Genomic DNA, 16,069 nt, shown 5'->3' on the forward strand with positions numbered 1-16,069 from the left:
CTAAAAAAAGTTATTCTGTCCATCTGTTGGCAAGGAGAGGAATAGTGACAAATGTACAAAGAATGTGAGAAACTTACATTATGACGAAAATGTTTATTTAAAAATTGACTGGAGCTAATGTTTTGAGGAAACAAAACTAGCTCAGTAATGAGGTGTTTTTCAAACTCCCTAAGTATACCAAGAACTAACAAGTAGTTATATCCTTCAAAGGCACAAGGGGGTTGGTGTCAAACATCTTAGCCATGATAAAGTTTATCCCTGATATACCTTGGTCTATAACAGAAGTTAATACTGTTTGAAAAAATTGTCATGGGGTGGAAGTTGTCACCATGGAAACATATACAGGTGGCAAGCTGCCCAGATTTGCGCTGCCTTAATAGTTTTGAGTGCACTTCTCTTCATGTAGTGCAGTGGTGCAATAAGCCATTCAATCAATGGTCAGTCATTTATCAGGTGGTAAAGGCACTGGGAGAATGATTAAACTTTTATTTTTCCCTTTTACAGTCATTTTTAAAGGCTTAAAGGGAGCTGATAACATCCCCATGGAAGTGTAAAACATCATTATAGTCAAAGTTTTCATCCAGACTGCTTGTACCTTGGTCACAAAAGCAAGTACAGTTATAGGAGAGTCTTGATGGTGTTTTACCTTGGACTGCAGAAAATTATCAGAGATTTGTTGCCTTTGAATTCTTTCTAGGGTAAGACTGCTTACATCCCTTGATGGTAAACATATTTTTCAAGCTGTTTAAATATATTGTTGTGTATTTAATTCCTACCCAATTAGAATTTATTTTTAGATTATGAATTTCCCTACAAGTGGATGAAGTTATTAAAATGTTCATAAACATTTGTTGAAAAGGTGTTGTTATCTGTAGTGTGCAGTTGAAGTAAAATGCATTTGCTTTTGATGAATAATACAATTGCTTTTATTTTGCAGTTTAATTTTGTTGTAACAGATTTGATATTGCAGCATACAAACTATTTATAGACATTCAAATGGAATGTAAATATTTTCTTAAAAGTTACACATTGAGAATCATAAATTGAAGGTGCTTTATTATTGTTATTGTCTACAATTTAGCCATGTTCCGACCCTCAGATAGAGTCATGGATCCACATAGCAGGGAAGTAGACTTTAGTGTCCAACTAGTCTACCTTGACCCTGTTCCCAAACTAAACTAGTCCCACCTTCCTGCACTTGGCCAATATCCCTCCAAACCTTTCCTATTCATGAACTTATCCATGTATTGTCAAGTGAATTCGGTGAGACAGGTCCTGTATCACACAAATGCTTAAAGAAAGTTTGACAGGCAGGAGGCTGGAAGAACACAGCAAGCTAAACAGCATCAGGAGGTGGAGAAGTCAACGTTTCAGGTATAACTTTCTTTAGGACTGCAGGTGGGGATGAGGGGAGCTGAAGATAAAGTGGGGGGACGGGGGTGGGGCAGGTTGATAAGGTAGGGACAGGTGAACACAGGTAAGGGTAGGACTTGGTTGGTCGATAGGAGGAATCAATCCAGTTGGTTGCTGGAAGGAAATGTTGATGAGAAGAATGGAAGGGAGGGAGGAGGGGCTGGGAAGGGAGTCGGGTGATGAGAAGGGAGGTTATTTGAAATTGGAGAACTCAATGTTGAGTCCTCCGGGCTATATGCAGGACAGGTGGAAGATGGGGTGTGGTTCCTCCAATTTGCGGTTGATTCGTTGAGGCAATGGAGGAGGCCAAAGATGGTCATGTTGGAAAGGGAGTGGGAAAGAAGAAAGTTGGATCATGCCATTCTTGGTCAGTTATTCCTGCATCTTAAAGTTAACAGCTTGCATCAAGTACAATCTTGCTTTAACCAAAACCATGAAAGCAGATCGTAGTCGTGCATTTCACTTACTCTGTGTGCAAATTGAGTGTTGTATTTGTCCATATAACTGTAAATGCTTTTCAAAATACAGCATGCATTGGGACTGAGTGACTCACTCCTTGAGACAACAAAACTTATATTTACCTAGCACATTCAACACAATAAAATATCCCAGAGTGCTGCATAAAACCATTATATTGCAAAATATGACACCAAATCACATAAGGCGATATTAAGCCATGTGGCCAGAAGCTTGGTCACAGAAACAGGTTTAAAGTAGCATCTTAAATGTGGAAAGAGTAATAGAGACCATGAGAATTTCAAGGAGTGAATTCCACCGCATCAGGCCTTGACAGTTGCAGTTACGTCATCAATAGAGGAACAATTAAAACTGGGGTTGGTTAAGACCAGGTTTAGGTAACTGTGGATCTTTTGAAGCTAAGTCTGTGGCAGGCTAGGCTTCTCCTTCAACGGCCTGAGTAACCTTGGCTTGTCTCTTTCCAATTACATATACAGGCTGCAATGGATGGCATTACACTCTACCATGACCCGTACTATTTGCTTCATGGCCTCTGAGATTGGCCTTCATATCTCCATGGGATTGGTCAACACTCTTCTATACAGGGCGCAATCCCTGAGACTGGAGTCAGAAACGTTTACTACCTGCGGCTGACATTCCTTGAACCCAGAAAGTTTATGTTTTCACTCTTCCTTCTATCTCCCTTGTGTTCGTGTCTTAATAATAAATGGCATGATTTTAAAAGGGCACAGGAACAGAAAATTTCAGAAATGTATGCATGAAAATGACAGGACAAGTTGAGAAGTCATGTATTATCCTCGGTTTTATTAATAGAGAAATAGAGTTCAAAAACAAGGAAAGATTTAAAAGGGATCTACAGGGTAATGTTTTCACGCAGAGGGTGGTGTGTGTATGGAATGAGCTACCAGAGGAAGTAGTGGAGGCTGGTGCAATTACAACATTGAAAAGGCATCTAGACGGCTATAAGAATAGGAAGGGATATCAGAGGGATATTGGCCAAGTGCTGGCAAATGGGACTAGGTTAATTTAGGATATATGGTCAGCATGGATGAGTTGGGCCAACAGGTCTGTTTCGTGCTATATATCTCTGTGACTCTAAGTTATGCTTAGCTTTTTGGAAGGTTTGTTTTCAGACATTTCATCACCATACGAGGTGACATCATCAGTGAGCCTCTAGATGAAGCACTGGTGGCATAGCCCGCTTACAATATGTGTGTTTAGGTTTCCTTGGATTGTGATGTAATTTCCTGTTCTTTTTCTCAGGGGATGGTAAATGGGATCCAAGTCAATGTGTTTGTTGATAGAGTTCCAGTTGGAATGCCATGCTTTTAGGAATTCTCATGTGTATCTCTGTTTGGCTTGTCCTGGGATGGATATGTTGTCCCAGTCGAAGTAGTGTCCTTCCTCATCTGTATGTACGGATACTAGTAAGAGTGGGTCATGTCGTTTTTGTGGCTAGTTGATGTTCATGTATCCTGGTGGCTAGCTTTCTGCCTGTTTGTACAATGTTGTGTTTGTTACAGTTCTTGCAAGGTATTTTGTAGAACGTTTGTTAGGCCTCTCTGGAGTATGGTGTTCATCTCTTGGTATCATGCTTTAAGAAGGATGTTAACTCTGTGGAGAGGATGCAGAGAATTTATTAGAATGGTACTGGTGATGAAGATTTAAATTACAGAGAGGAAACTGGACACTGTTGTTTTCCTGAAAGCAGAGATGATGAAGAGGAGATTTGATAGTGTGATCAAACTATGAATGGTTTTGATGGATAAACAAGAAGAAATTGTTTGCAGTGATAGAAGAGTCAATTAGCTAGAACACAGAGATTTAAGGTGACTGAAAGAACAACAGATGACAGACAGAAATAGATCTTTGTGGGCGGCACGGTGGTTAGCACTGCTGCCTCACAGCGCCAGAGACCCGGGTTCAATTCCCGCCTCAGGTGACTGATTGTGTGGAGTTTGCACATTCTTCCCGTGTCTGAGTGGGTTTCCTTAGGGTGCTACGGTTTCCTCCCACAGTCCAAAAATGTGCAGGTTAGGTGAATTGGCCAAGCTAAATTGCCCATAGCGTTAGGCGAAGGGGTAAATGTAGGGGAATGGGTCTGGGTGGGTTGCGCTTCGGCGGGTCAGTGGGGACTTGGTGTGCCAAAGGGCCTGTTTTCACACTGTAAATAATCTAATCTAAACTTGTAATCTTTGTGCAGTACTGTCTGGAATGCATGTTTGAAGCATTGAAGAGGGGGAAGCAAATTCAATATTAACTCTCTCAGGTGAGTTGGATAATACATGAAGGGAAAAAAGAGTAGTAGTATTAATTGAAGAAAACTAGGAAGCCAAACAATGCAAGTTGTTGCAAATGCCTTCCTTCAATGCTGTGTCAAACTATGATACCATCTCTCTTTTCCTATGTGGATTTCTGTCTCTGGGTTGGTGAACACATGAGAAGGGCCTAACTGATGGGTGGATTGAAACTCAGATCAAACAACCTTTTTTTAATTCAGAGCTAAAAATGTGTTGCTGGAAAAGCGCAGCAGGTCAGGCAGCATCCAACGAGCAGGAGAATCGACGTTTCGGACATGAGCCCTTCTTCAGGAAGGCTTAATTCACTCAAGTGATGTAGATGTCACTGGCTAGGCCAGTATTTATTGCACATCTCTAGTTGTCCAGAGACACATGTTGGATAGACCAACTGAGGAAGGCAGTTACCTTCCCAAAAATTGACAATGTGGTTTTATGGTCATTAGTACCTTATTTCCTGATTTTATTTTCCATTGAATTCAAATTTCACCATTTGCTATGATGGACTCCAACCCAGGTGCTCAGAACATTGCTTGGATCTTTGGATTAATAATCTCACAATAATATCACTATGCCTCTCCCACACCTGAAGGGATCTCACAGAATTTCTTTCTACTTTCCATAAGATGAACACTGAAAAATAGTGCAACAGAATAAAATTGTGTCTGAGATTTTCCAACACAGCAATGGAGGCCTTGATACAGAGAGTGGACAAGGGACCAGGAGGGACTCCAGAGAGACACATTGAAAAGACAGGAGTAGATACCATCATGGTTGCAGTGCTACGAGAATGAGTGCAGCTCCAACAACACTCAAGAAGCTTGACATCGTCTAGGACAAAGCAGCTCGCTTGATTGGTCCTTAAAGATCCTTAAACAGCACCTTCCAAACCCACAACCACTTCCATCTAGAAGGACAAGGGCAGCAGAGACAGGAGAATATCACCACCTGCAAGTTCCCTCCAAGTCACTCTCCATCCTGACTTGGAAATATATAACCCTTTTTTTTCAGCTACTGGCCAAAATCCTGGAATACACTCCCTAACAGCTTAACAGCATTGTGGTCTACCTACAGCACATGGACTGCAGCAGTTCATCATCACCTTTTTAAGGGTGCCTAAGGATGGGCAATAAATATTGGCTGGACGGAGGCAGGTACTGCAGATAAGACCATAAGATCATAAGACATAGGAGTGGAAGTAAGGCCATTCGGCCCATCGAGTCCACTCCGCCATTCAATCATGGCTGATGGGCATTTCAACTCCACTTACCCGCATTTTCCCCATAGCCCTTAATTCCTTGTGACATCAAGAATTTATCAATCTCTGCCTTGAAGACATTTAGCGTCCCGGCCTCCACTGCACTCTGCGGCAATGAATTCCACAGGCCCACCACTCTCTGGCTGAAGATGCTGGAGATTAGAGTAGAGCTGGAAAAGCACAGCAGGTCAGGCAGCATCTGAGGAGCAGGAAAATTGACATTTCAGGCAAAAGCCTGATGAAGGATTCCTCATGAAGGGCTTTTGCCCAAAACATCGATTTTCTTGCTCCTCAGATGTTGCCTGACCTGCTGTGCTTTTCCAGTACCATGCTAATAAATGATGGCCAGCAAGCAATGCCCAAGCAACACAAAAGAATAAAGAAAATTTAAAGAAGTATAATTAATCAAGTAGTACTGGATAAATTAATGGGACTAAGTCGTTATATATCCCATTGACCTGGTGACCTTCACTTTGAGCTGTGGCAGAGATACACTGATCTTCCAGAAATCCTTAGATTCCAGAAGAGTTCTGAAGGGTTTGAATTTGGCAAACATAATTTAACAATTGATATTTAATAATAGAGGAAGATAGAAAATGGGGGTGTATAGGTATATTAGCCCAATGTGAATTGTAAGCAAAAAAAAATTCATTATTATGCATGTGGTAATAGGGATCTTAGAAAATCACGACAGAAAACAAAGTAGGAATAAAATTAACATTTTCAGATTGGCTGGCCGTGACTATGAAGGTACCGCAAGGATCAGCAAATACTTGGGTCTCAGTTATTTAAAGATTAGATTAATGGCCGAGATGGAAGGACTGAATGTAATGTATCCAAGACTGCCAATATTAGTTAGATGAACAGCAGCAAGGAGAATGCAAAAAGGCTGCAGAAGGATATAAGCAGATTGGATGTCTATGCAAGACCACAGTAGATCTTCTGCAATGACTTGGATCTTTTGGTCTTCAGATAGTCAGAGAGGATTGTACCTCCCAAAAGACACTTTGGGGTCTAAGTCCCAACACAATGAATATGTAGGAATTGCTGAGCAAGTTTGAATTTCTGATCAGAATTATCCTGAATCTAAAACCCTAAGAAAAGTTTGAAGTGTTCCAACTCACTTACCTGGATAATTACCTGTGAAATGTTACACGGATAAAGGTCTAACTCCTTAGTAACTATATAACTAACCCAACCTCCTCAAACACTTCAACTACCCTTTTATGATGCCTGCAAACCAACCACCCATGAACTCCACCACTACTCACCTCCCCTTGACCCAACTATTGTCCTGACCTGACCACATTCAGGTAAAGTCACCATTGTCCCGGTGGACCATACAGCACCTCTCTTATTAGGGAGATGGTTGTTTAATATGAGGGTCAGCACACCCAAGTGAGGAGCAAGATTGAGAAGGCAGAACCCTAATGGTCAACACAACCATTGCAGGAATTTAACCCACACAAACCAGTATTCAGCCAACTGAGCTAACTGGTCCCAAATCGTACAACACCCTAACTACCCCATTCCATCCCTGACCCAAATAATACTCCCACCACCACCTTTCCTCCTTTATCATACTGCTCACCTTCTCATGACTTTGGCCATTTGTAAGTTTTACCTGCTAGAACATAGCAGCTTGTGCCATAAACAGGAAGCATGGCATCTACAAAAACTTACTGCACAGCTCCCATTGAGGATTGCTGCTCTTACTGAGGTCCAGAGAAATTGCCGTTAGAATATAGTCCCAAAAATATCAGAGTTAAGTAACTGTGTTATTTGACACGGATGTGAATGGGAGATAGGAATTCCAACAAAGATTAGAAGCTTTGGCCTAGCAGCAAAGCATGACACTATCCATTCTGCTGAGAAAAATAGAATATTTTAAAGTGGTGAGGAACTGGGAAATGCTTTCATTCAAGGAGCTTGGGTATCCTTGTTCTTAAATTAAGGTCAATATGAGGTACAACAAGCAATTAGGAAGGCAAATGAGGTAGGTTAACTTTTGTTGCAAAATGATTAGCGCATAGGAGAAAGGGTATTGGGAAGAGTTGTGTGCAGTTCTACCTTATCTGAAGTTTGGACATACTTGCCAAAAGGGATGCAATAAAGATTCAGTTTCCAAGTTCCTGGGATGAAGAGGTTGGCTTTTGAAGACAGATCAAGTTGACTAGGTCAGTCTTCCCTGGGGATGTGAAGAATGAAAGGCGATCTCTTTGAAAAGGTATAAAATCTGAACAGAATATAAGATGCAAGAATTGTTTTCCTGACGAGGGAACGTCGAAAACAAAATCACAGTCTTTGGATAAGAAGTTAGAAATGTAAGATTGAAAGAAGGAGAAATATCCATCTTCATGGGGCTATGAAGTCATGAAATTCTATATTCCTGAATGCTGTGGATACTTTGTATATTTTGAGAGGGAAGTCGGAGATTGTTAGATATGAAGGGGAAGAAAGGGGTTAAATATGGGAAGTTGGAGTTGAGGTAGAAGGTCAGATTTTAATGAATGGGCATACAGGCTTGCAGGGCCCAACAGCCAAATTGCAGCTTTTATGTAATCTGTGTACATGTAGGGCACTGAGAGAGTGATTAGTACCAAAGACTGTTGTTGGATTTTATAGTCCTTAACCATTTTGAAGATAAGGTGTGTGGGTCTGCTACAACACAATAAATGAATAATTCAAAGAAGTTACCTTATCCAACTGCAGTCTTCAGACAGCTGAATAAGCATCCTTCTCTACAACAAACAAGGGCAGGACTTATACTATTAATGGTAGAGCCCTGGGTAGTGTTGTAGAACAGAAAGACCTAGGGGTTCAGGTGTATAGTTCTTGGAAATTTGCATCCGAGGTAGACAGGGGGGGATTAGGAAGGTGTTTAGCATGCTTGCTTTCATTGCTCAGACCTTTGAGTATAAGAGCGGTGATATCATGTTGAGATTGTATGGGATGTTAGTGAAGCCACTTCTAGAATGCTGTGTGCAGTTCTGGTTGCCCTGTTATAATAAGGATATTATTAAATTGGAGAGGTTTCAGAAACTATTTACCAGGATTTTGCAGGAAATGAAGAGTTTGAGTCATAAAGAGAGGCTGGATAGACTGGAATTCTTTCCACTGGAGCAAAGGAGGTTGAGGAGGGACCTTGTAGAGGTTTATAAAATCATGAAGGGCATGGATAAGGTGAATACCAAATGTCTTTTCCCTAAGGTGGGGGAGTTCAAAATTAGGGGGAATATTTTTAAAGTGAGAGGAAAAAGGTTTAAAAAGAAATGAGGGGCAACATTTTTTCACAAAGAGTGGTTAGTGTGTGAAATAAATGCCAGAGGAAGTGGTAGATGCAAGTAAAATTACAATGTTAAAACACATTTGCATAAGTACATGAAGAGGAAAGATTTGGAGAGATACAGGCCAAATGCAAGCAAGTAGGATTAGTTGGACCAAAGGGTCTGTTTCCACGCTATAATACTCTATGACTCTTTAACACTTACAGTCAGCAATATAGCATTCACTTCATAAGGTGAAGAGCATTTTTGAATGTTGTCTCCTACTTTGGGATATATCCAGGTAAAATACAGAAGAATTGTTTGCCCAAATCTTGCATGTCACTCTTTCTGTCATCCTTTCTTCTAACACGCAATTCCTCTGTGATTACTACCATTGCCACATTAAACAGCAAGGCAAGCTTCTCAATGACATTTAGGGATGGACAATAAATGCTAGCCCAGTCAGCAACATTCATATTGCATGCAAGAATAATGAAAGATCTGGAGCTTGCAGCTGCACCACTTCTCTATTCCTAAACCTTGATGCTTCCTTCCATTGTTCTACTTTCAGTTTCTCAGGAAGGTGGGAATGGAATAGCCTTTCTTTGTCTCACAACAAATTTTCCTTCCCATCATTGTGCAACTCAGGAGGCATGAACTTAGAGCCATAGAGATGTACAGCACAGAAACAGACCCTTCAGTTCAGTTTGTCCATGCCTACCAGATATCCTAAATTAAGCTAGTCCCACTTGCCAACATTTGACCCATATCCTTCTAAACCCTTCCTATTCATATACCCATCCAGATGCTTTCTAAATGTTGTAATTGTACCCAGCTCCATCACCTCCTCTGGCAGCTCATTCCATATATGCAGTACCCTCTGCAGGAAAAGTTGCCCCTTAGATCACTTTTAAAACTTTCCTCTCTCACCTTAAACCTATGCCCTCTAGTTTTGGTTTCCATTATCCTGGGAAAAAGACCTTGACTGTTCTCCCTATCCATACCCTCATGATTTTATAAACTTCTGTATGTTCACCCTCAGCTTCTGAAGCTCCAGGGAAAATAGCCCCAGTCTATTCAGCCTCTCCCTATAGCTCAAACCCTCCTGATCTTGGAGAGTATAAAATGGATGATCACAAAGTGTAAAGTGTTTTACCTTCTTAACAGGAATGAAGATCAGGTGGATTGTTAAAATGGACTGTGGATTTGGTGTTGTTCTATTTTGCAATATTCCACAAGACAACATTTCACTCCCATGTTCCCTGCCCACTTCACAGTGCACAAATGCACCAAACCTGGGGTTTGCATTAGAATTGACATCAGGGTCAGTTTTTGACATCCTCCCCAGTCACAGTTCCAGCAGTACAGTGGTCTGGCAGGAATTGCTAGGCTAGAGACTTTTTACAGTTAAATTCTAATGAATAATTTGAAGTTGCTGAACAAATAAACAAGTTAAAACATTACTAAGGCATTTTCTATACCTGTTGGAACATGTTAGTCTCCTTTGATATATCCAAGTTTGTGATATTCTCGCCAACCCTTTAAACTTTAACTCAATAAAGCAAACGCAGAGGAAATTGAATCTTAGGTTCAATCCTTGATCTGTACTCAGCACATTGACCTTAACTAAAACAGCAGTCAGACAGCTTTAATTGACTTCAGCAAGCCTGATTGTAGAAAATAATTTTGGCCAGGTCTATCAAGTCTGACTATATCCAGAAAACTCTGGTAGATGTGTAAATATATGGTTGAAGACAAGTTAGACTACATCTACCATCTCAGGAAATCTATCCAATTTTACAACCATAGAGCAACTTGCAAAAAATGTCACATGATGGAAGTAAGAACATTTGTCAGTTTGTCATTGGGTGAAACCTTATCAGAGTATGGAGGTGGATTGGGAAGCAGGATGAGGAGGGCAATGAGGAAAGTCAATGTTGGGTCAGTGGCTAGACACAATTCAGCCTCTGGATATGATGCTAGAGCCAAGTGAACTGTGGCAACAACAGATTGCCAATTAATGGATCTGTTGAGGGGATTGGGAAGGACTTCATTCAGATCCCCTCTGGCATTTCAGCAGCACCTTGCTGAGTGTCAAACTTAGATGGATAATATACAGCCCAATTTCTAGGGCTGGAAATTACTTGTGTCCTCATTATTGGTTTTGTACACATAATGGATGGCATAATTCATTTGTTCTAATAATGACCCATCTCTGTGCCTTTTTCTAAGCTAAACATTTAATACAATTTTAGATATAACAAAAAAACATTATAAATGTATCCTTTTATGTTTGTATGCCAAACATCCTGAAGATGCCTGTAGAATTAACATTCTTCCTTCATCCAACAAACCACATTCTCATTTCAGACAATCTGCATTGTATCAACTGGTTTACTCCAAAACATAAAAGCACATATGAAACAATTAGTGGAGGAGTGCTTTGCTAGATTAACTGTTGAATAATAATTAAAAATAAGTAAGAGGGAGACAGAATCTGAGAGACAATATCAATCTGCTCAAATCACTACATAACACATGCACAGTAATGAATTTGGTTCCCATTATCAGTAGGCCTCATCCATTGCCACTTTTTGAAGTGAATAAAGCAACAATGGAACAGCTAACAATAGTTTCTCTCCTCTGCCACAGTTGTTGTGTTGGCTCCCAGTTGTAAAACAGGGCTTAAAATTTTGATATCTGACTCTATACATACTGTGTTCACCTAAATCACTTTTATGCAATACTTGTTTCACTCCAATGGCTAACATAAATGGATAGAAAGAAAAAAACTTACATTTATCTATAACCCTTAATATTGTTGTGGTTCTGTTCGCCGAGCTGGGAATTTGTCTTGCAAACGTTTCATCCCCTGTCTAGGTAGTAGACTACTGCGACCACTAGGACTCATAACAGCACACAAATCAACAGCCACGCTCAGACAACAACTCACCAGAACAAAGGATCCGATACCCAACATGAGCAAGACTAATGTAGTGTACAAAATCCCATGCAAGGACTGCACAAAACACTACATCGGACAAACAGGAAGACAGTTAACGATCCGTATACACGAACACCAACTAGCCACGAAACGACACGACCAGCTATCCTTAGTAGCCACACATACAGACGACAAGCAACATGAATTCGACTGGGACAACACTACCATTATAGGGCAAGCCAAACAGAGAACAGCCAGGGAATTCCTAGAGGCATGGCACTCATCCACAGACTCTGTCAACAAACACATCGACCTGGACCCAATATACCGGCCACTACAGCGGACAGCTGGAACTGACAACCGGAAGCGGCAGAGACAGGCCACTGTAAATGCCGGAGGAAACAGCACAGAAGCGCTTCACAGGAGACTCCCAAGCACTGAGGATGTCACCTAGACAGGGGACGAAACGTTTGCAAGACAAATTCCCAGCTCGGCGAACAGAACCACAACAACGAGCACCCGAGCTACAAATCTTCTCCCAAACTTTGAACCCTTAATATTCTTGGGATATTCTAAAGTGTGTTACAGCCAATGAATTACTTTTGAAATATCGTCATTGAAAACAAATACAGAAGTCAATTTGCACAGTGCCACAAAATGAAAGGAAAAATGATCTGCTTTTGTTGGTGAAGTTTGATGATGCTGACCAAGGGAATTTCTCTTCAGTATCTTCAGATGACTTCATGGAATATTTTATGCTCATTTGAGAAGTGTGCAGGACTTTCTGTGGTTTAACATTTCATTCATAAAGACAGAGTGTCCAACAAATGCAGTATTACCTCATGATAAATGCAAGAGGAAAGTGACTAGGAATCTCTTGAGTTTGAGTCACAGAGTTTGAGTCAAGAACTATCACTGCACCAGGGCTGACACAATGATATTTCACCAAGAATCATTCCTGAGACAACTTCCACCCCATATTCTAACCTTTTTAAAGACCCAGCAATTCTTTTTGTTGATTTTAAGCACTGCTAATCTCACCTAAAAGGAACTCTCCCACCCTTACCATACACTATCAAGCATATTGGAAGGATACACAAGATGGCAATCAACCCATTTACTTATGCTACAAATGCATATTCCATGGCCAACATGTCCTGTTGGAAAAGGACTCAAACCCAGGGGTTGTGGACTAGAGCAATGGATATTACCATTGAGACACAAGACCTCCTGTCATCGTGACAAGAAGCTTATTGTACCCTCAACTCATTTTTGTGCATGAAAACTGTTGCAATGTTTATGTAGAGCAGAAAATGCGATTAACTAATTACTCCCTCCCCTTAACCCATTGGCACAGAGGGTCATTTGATCATTTCAGCAATTGGTTTTGATCAAATTAATCAAACTTGGCAACCTTCCGATCTATATTGCAGTACCATATCACATAATGGATAAGAGTCAACAGTTTTCCTAGAAAATGTTGCCCTCAATTATGCATATTTTGTCCTCTGGCTTATATTTCTATCTTTCTTTGCAGTTTTTCTGGGTGGGGGTTAGTTGGATGTTGTTTCTTGTTTCTTTAAACCTCGAAGCTAGTAAGAGAAAAAAATTAGGATCACTCTGAACCCAGACCCTGTAACAGAAGTGCCGGTTAAGTCTGTGAAGACAGCGGAGAGTGATTCACACTATGCCAACATTGTATTTCAAAAAAAGAACTCGAGTGGTGTTGACAGTGATCTCAAAGTGCAATTCTTTCAGATTTGGAATATCATAGCAGATAAAAGTGCATTAAAAGTAAAAGTTGGTTAAAGCCTTTGACCTAAATTAAATTTATCTTTTTCCCTTTAGACAGATCAATATTCATTTTGATATGACCGCCAAGCAGATGCCTTTATCACAAGAAGCTTTAGCTCAATTCAATCAGGCTTTATCTGGGCACAATTTGGGACAGTACCCTTGTGCAAACCCCATTTCCACTCGCAGAAGTTCCCAATCTGTGGAAATGCATGCCAGCAAACATCACCTGCAGCTGAAGAACGTCGATGAAAGACCTCATATTCCTTCCAGACGGAGCTCTATTATAAATAATGTCAATGCATCTTTTTCTCGCAAAAGCTCAATGATGCAAGGCAAAAGACATTCCATCAGCTGGATGACCTCTGGTCAAGTCAGTTTCTCTGGATTGCCCCTGTATCAACCTATTAGAGAAGTGAAATGTGAAAATACTTACAAATCACAGCCAGATGAAGGCTACAAATTTGATCCCTACAAGGTCCAAAAGGTCTTGGAGGGAACTCTTTCAAACTACTTGGCCAACAACAGCTATAATCCTGTAACAAGTGTACAGTTAGTGCAAAGTTTGACAGACCATATCAGGTTGAAAGTGAAGGATATTAATATCCCGAGATACAAGCTAGTATGCAATGTGGTGCTGGGCCAGCTCAATGATCAGGGAATATTAATTGTGAGCCGCTGTCTGTGGGACACATTGACTGACAATTATGCAACAGCTACTTTTAAAAACACTTCACTTTTTGCTGTTGCAACTGTGTATGGGATATATTTTGAATAACTAATTTATCTGAATTTATACTGTTTGATTAAAGTGATCTGTTGAGTTGCTTAAAGTCTTTAATGTCAGTGGTGATAGTTAGATTGTAATAATTGTAATGCTCATGTGACCCAATGTTGCATTATTATGCAACTGTTTTGTTACATAAGCAACTGAATGGCACAGCAAATCACTGACTTAAATTGCTTACAAAGCCATTGTGATATCATTTCAGCAAGAGAGTAAACCATGTTGGATTTTTGAATTTCCAAGAACTTGCTAAGAAATGGTTCACAGAATCTAGCATTTTTCCAAAGCTAATCTTCAGTTTTGTTTTTCTAACTCCCTCCTTTCTAGAATGCTTTAGGTGTTACACCTGTTAATTTCCAATCTGTTGGGCAATGTTCTAGCACTCAGAGAATTTTGGGAAAATTATAACCAACGCATCCATTATCTCAGCAGCTACCTTTTTTAAACCCCCATTAGGATACAAACAACTAGGTGCTGGAGATTTATTGGCTTTTAGTTCCATACATTTCTCCAATACCTTTTTCCTCTTGATATTAATTATCTTAAACTCCTTACTATTATTTGGCCCTTAGGTACCCTTTAATTTTGGCATGTAGTATCTATACTTTTGTCTAATGTCTCTCCTAGCTGATTTCTGTCCAAAGGACCAATGTTTACTTGAGCTCTTCTCTCTATGTACTTGTAAAATCTCTTACAACCCATTTTTTTACATTCCTGGCTAGTTTCCTCATTCTGTTTTTTAAAGCACATTTTTGTGGCTGTGTCCCCAGGGTTTCTGAAATACTCTAAACTTCTAAACTCTCAGGCTTACAACTAATCTTTGCAAGATCATTGATCTTCTTATAATCTAATATTTTAACTTACCTTGTAAATCACTGATGTTATTCATTTAGCTTTTTATAACATTTTAATGGCATATATTTTAATGTACATTTTGAATTGTTTCTTTAAATATTTACCATTTGTTTGCCATCATATATTTTAGTCTACTTAACCAATATTAACCAGCTCACCCCTCATACCTACATAAGTGATTTTGTTTTAATTTAAATTCTTCTTGGGGATTGGGGTAAGGTGCTTTCAAACTTAATATGGAATGCAGTTATGCTATGATTTTAATATGCAATTGTAGTAGGATCACTAACAGAAGTTTCTAACTTATATGAACATTCAAGTTGCCGATCATTAGTACAATGCTTTTTTATAAGCTGTAATAATTTATTATTTAATGCTCCATCCAATGGTACAATTACTGTGAAGAGTCCTATAAATTAATCTCAACAATTACTCAAACCAACATTTTTTGACACTTAAATAAGAGCAAGGTATTTGAGATGCTGGAGATCTGAACCAAAAACCAGAAGTGCTAGAGACACTCAGCAGGCTGGCAACATGTGGAGGCAGAAACATTGTTAACATTGAGTTCAGTACAACGCTGCAGTACTACTTCTGAAGTTGTATTGGGCTCCAAACATTGACTGTCTCTCTAAGCACAAAGGCTGTCAGACCTGAGTTTCTCCAGCACATCCTTTTTCCTGACAGTTTTTCCTAATATGTCTTTGTAATGGCAATAAACCAGTCCCTCATTGACCTTATTACAAAAGGTTTATACATTCATATATACAGCATTTATTTTTATTTTAACAAAATAAACCTACTATTCGTTGTATGATGAAAGAGTGAAGACTGCAGATGCTGGAGGTCAGAGTAGTGTGTGGTGCTGGAAAAGCACAGCTGGTCAGGCAGCATTCGAGAAGCAGGAGAATTGACATTTCAGGCATAAACCCTTCATCAGGAAGGGCTTATGCTTGAAACATCAATTCTCCTGCTCCT

At 39.9% G+C, this 16,069-nt stretch overlaps 1 protein-coding gene across 1 annotated transcript; it reads left to right on the forward strand.

Moving 5' to 3' along the window:
* The first annotated feature begins 601 nt into the window (after positions 1 to 601).
* LOC140479475 (dynein light chain Tctex-type 5) lies at positions 602 to 14,227 on the forward strand. The gene is made up of 3 exons (XM_072573310.1): positions 602 to 698; positions 4,094 to 4,159; positions 13,504 to 14,227. The coding sequence occupies exon 3, from the start codon at positions 13,526 to 13,528 to the stop codon at positions 14,225 to 14,227; it is 702 nt and encodes a 233-aa protein (XP_072429411.1). The 5' UTR covers positions 602 to 698; positions 4,094 to 4,159; positions 13,504 to 13,525.
* The last annotated feature ends 1,842 nt before the right edge of the window (positions 14,228 to 16,069 follow it).

Source organism: Chiloscyllium punctatum, chromosome 7 (genome assembly GCF_047496795.1).
Source record: "Chiloscyllium punctatum isolate Juve2018m chromosome 7, sChiPun1.3, whole genome shotgun sequence".
In the NCBI taxonomy this organism is placed as follows: domain Eukaryota; kingdom Metazoa; phylum Chordata; class Chondrichthyes; order Orectolobiformes; family Hemiscylliidae; genus Chiloscyllium; species Chiloscyllium punctatum.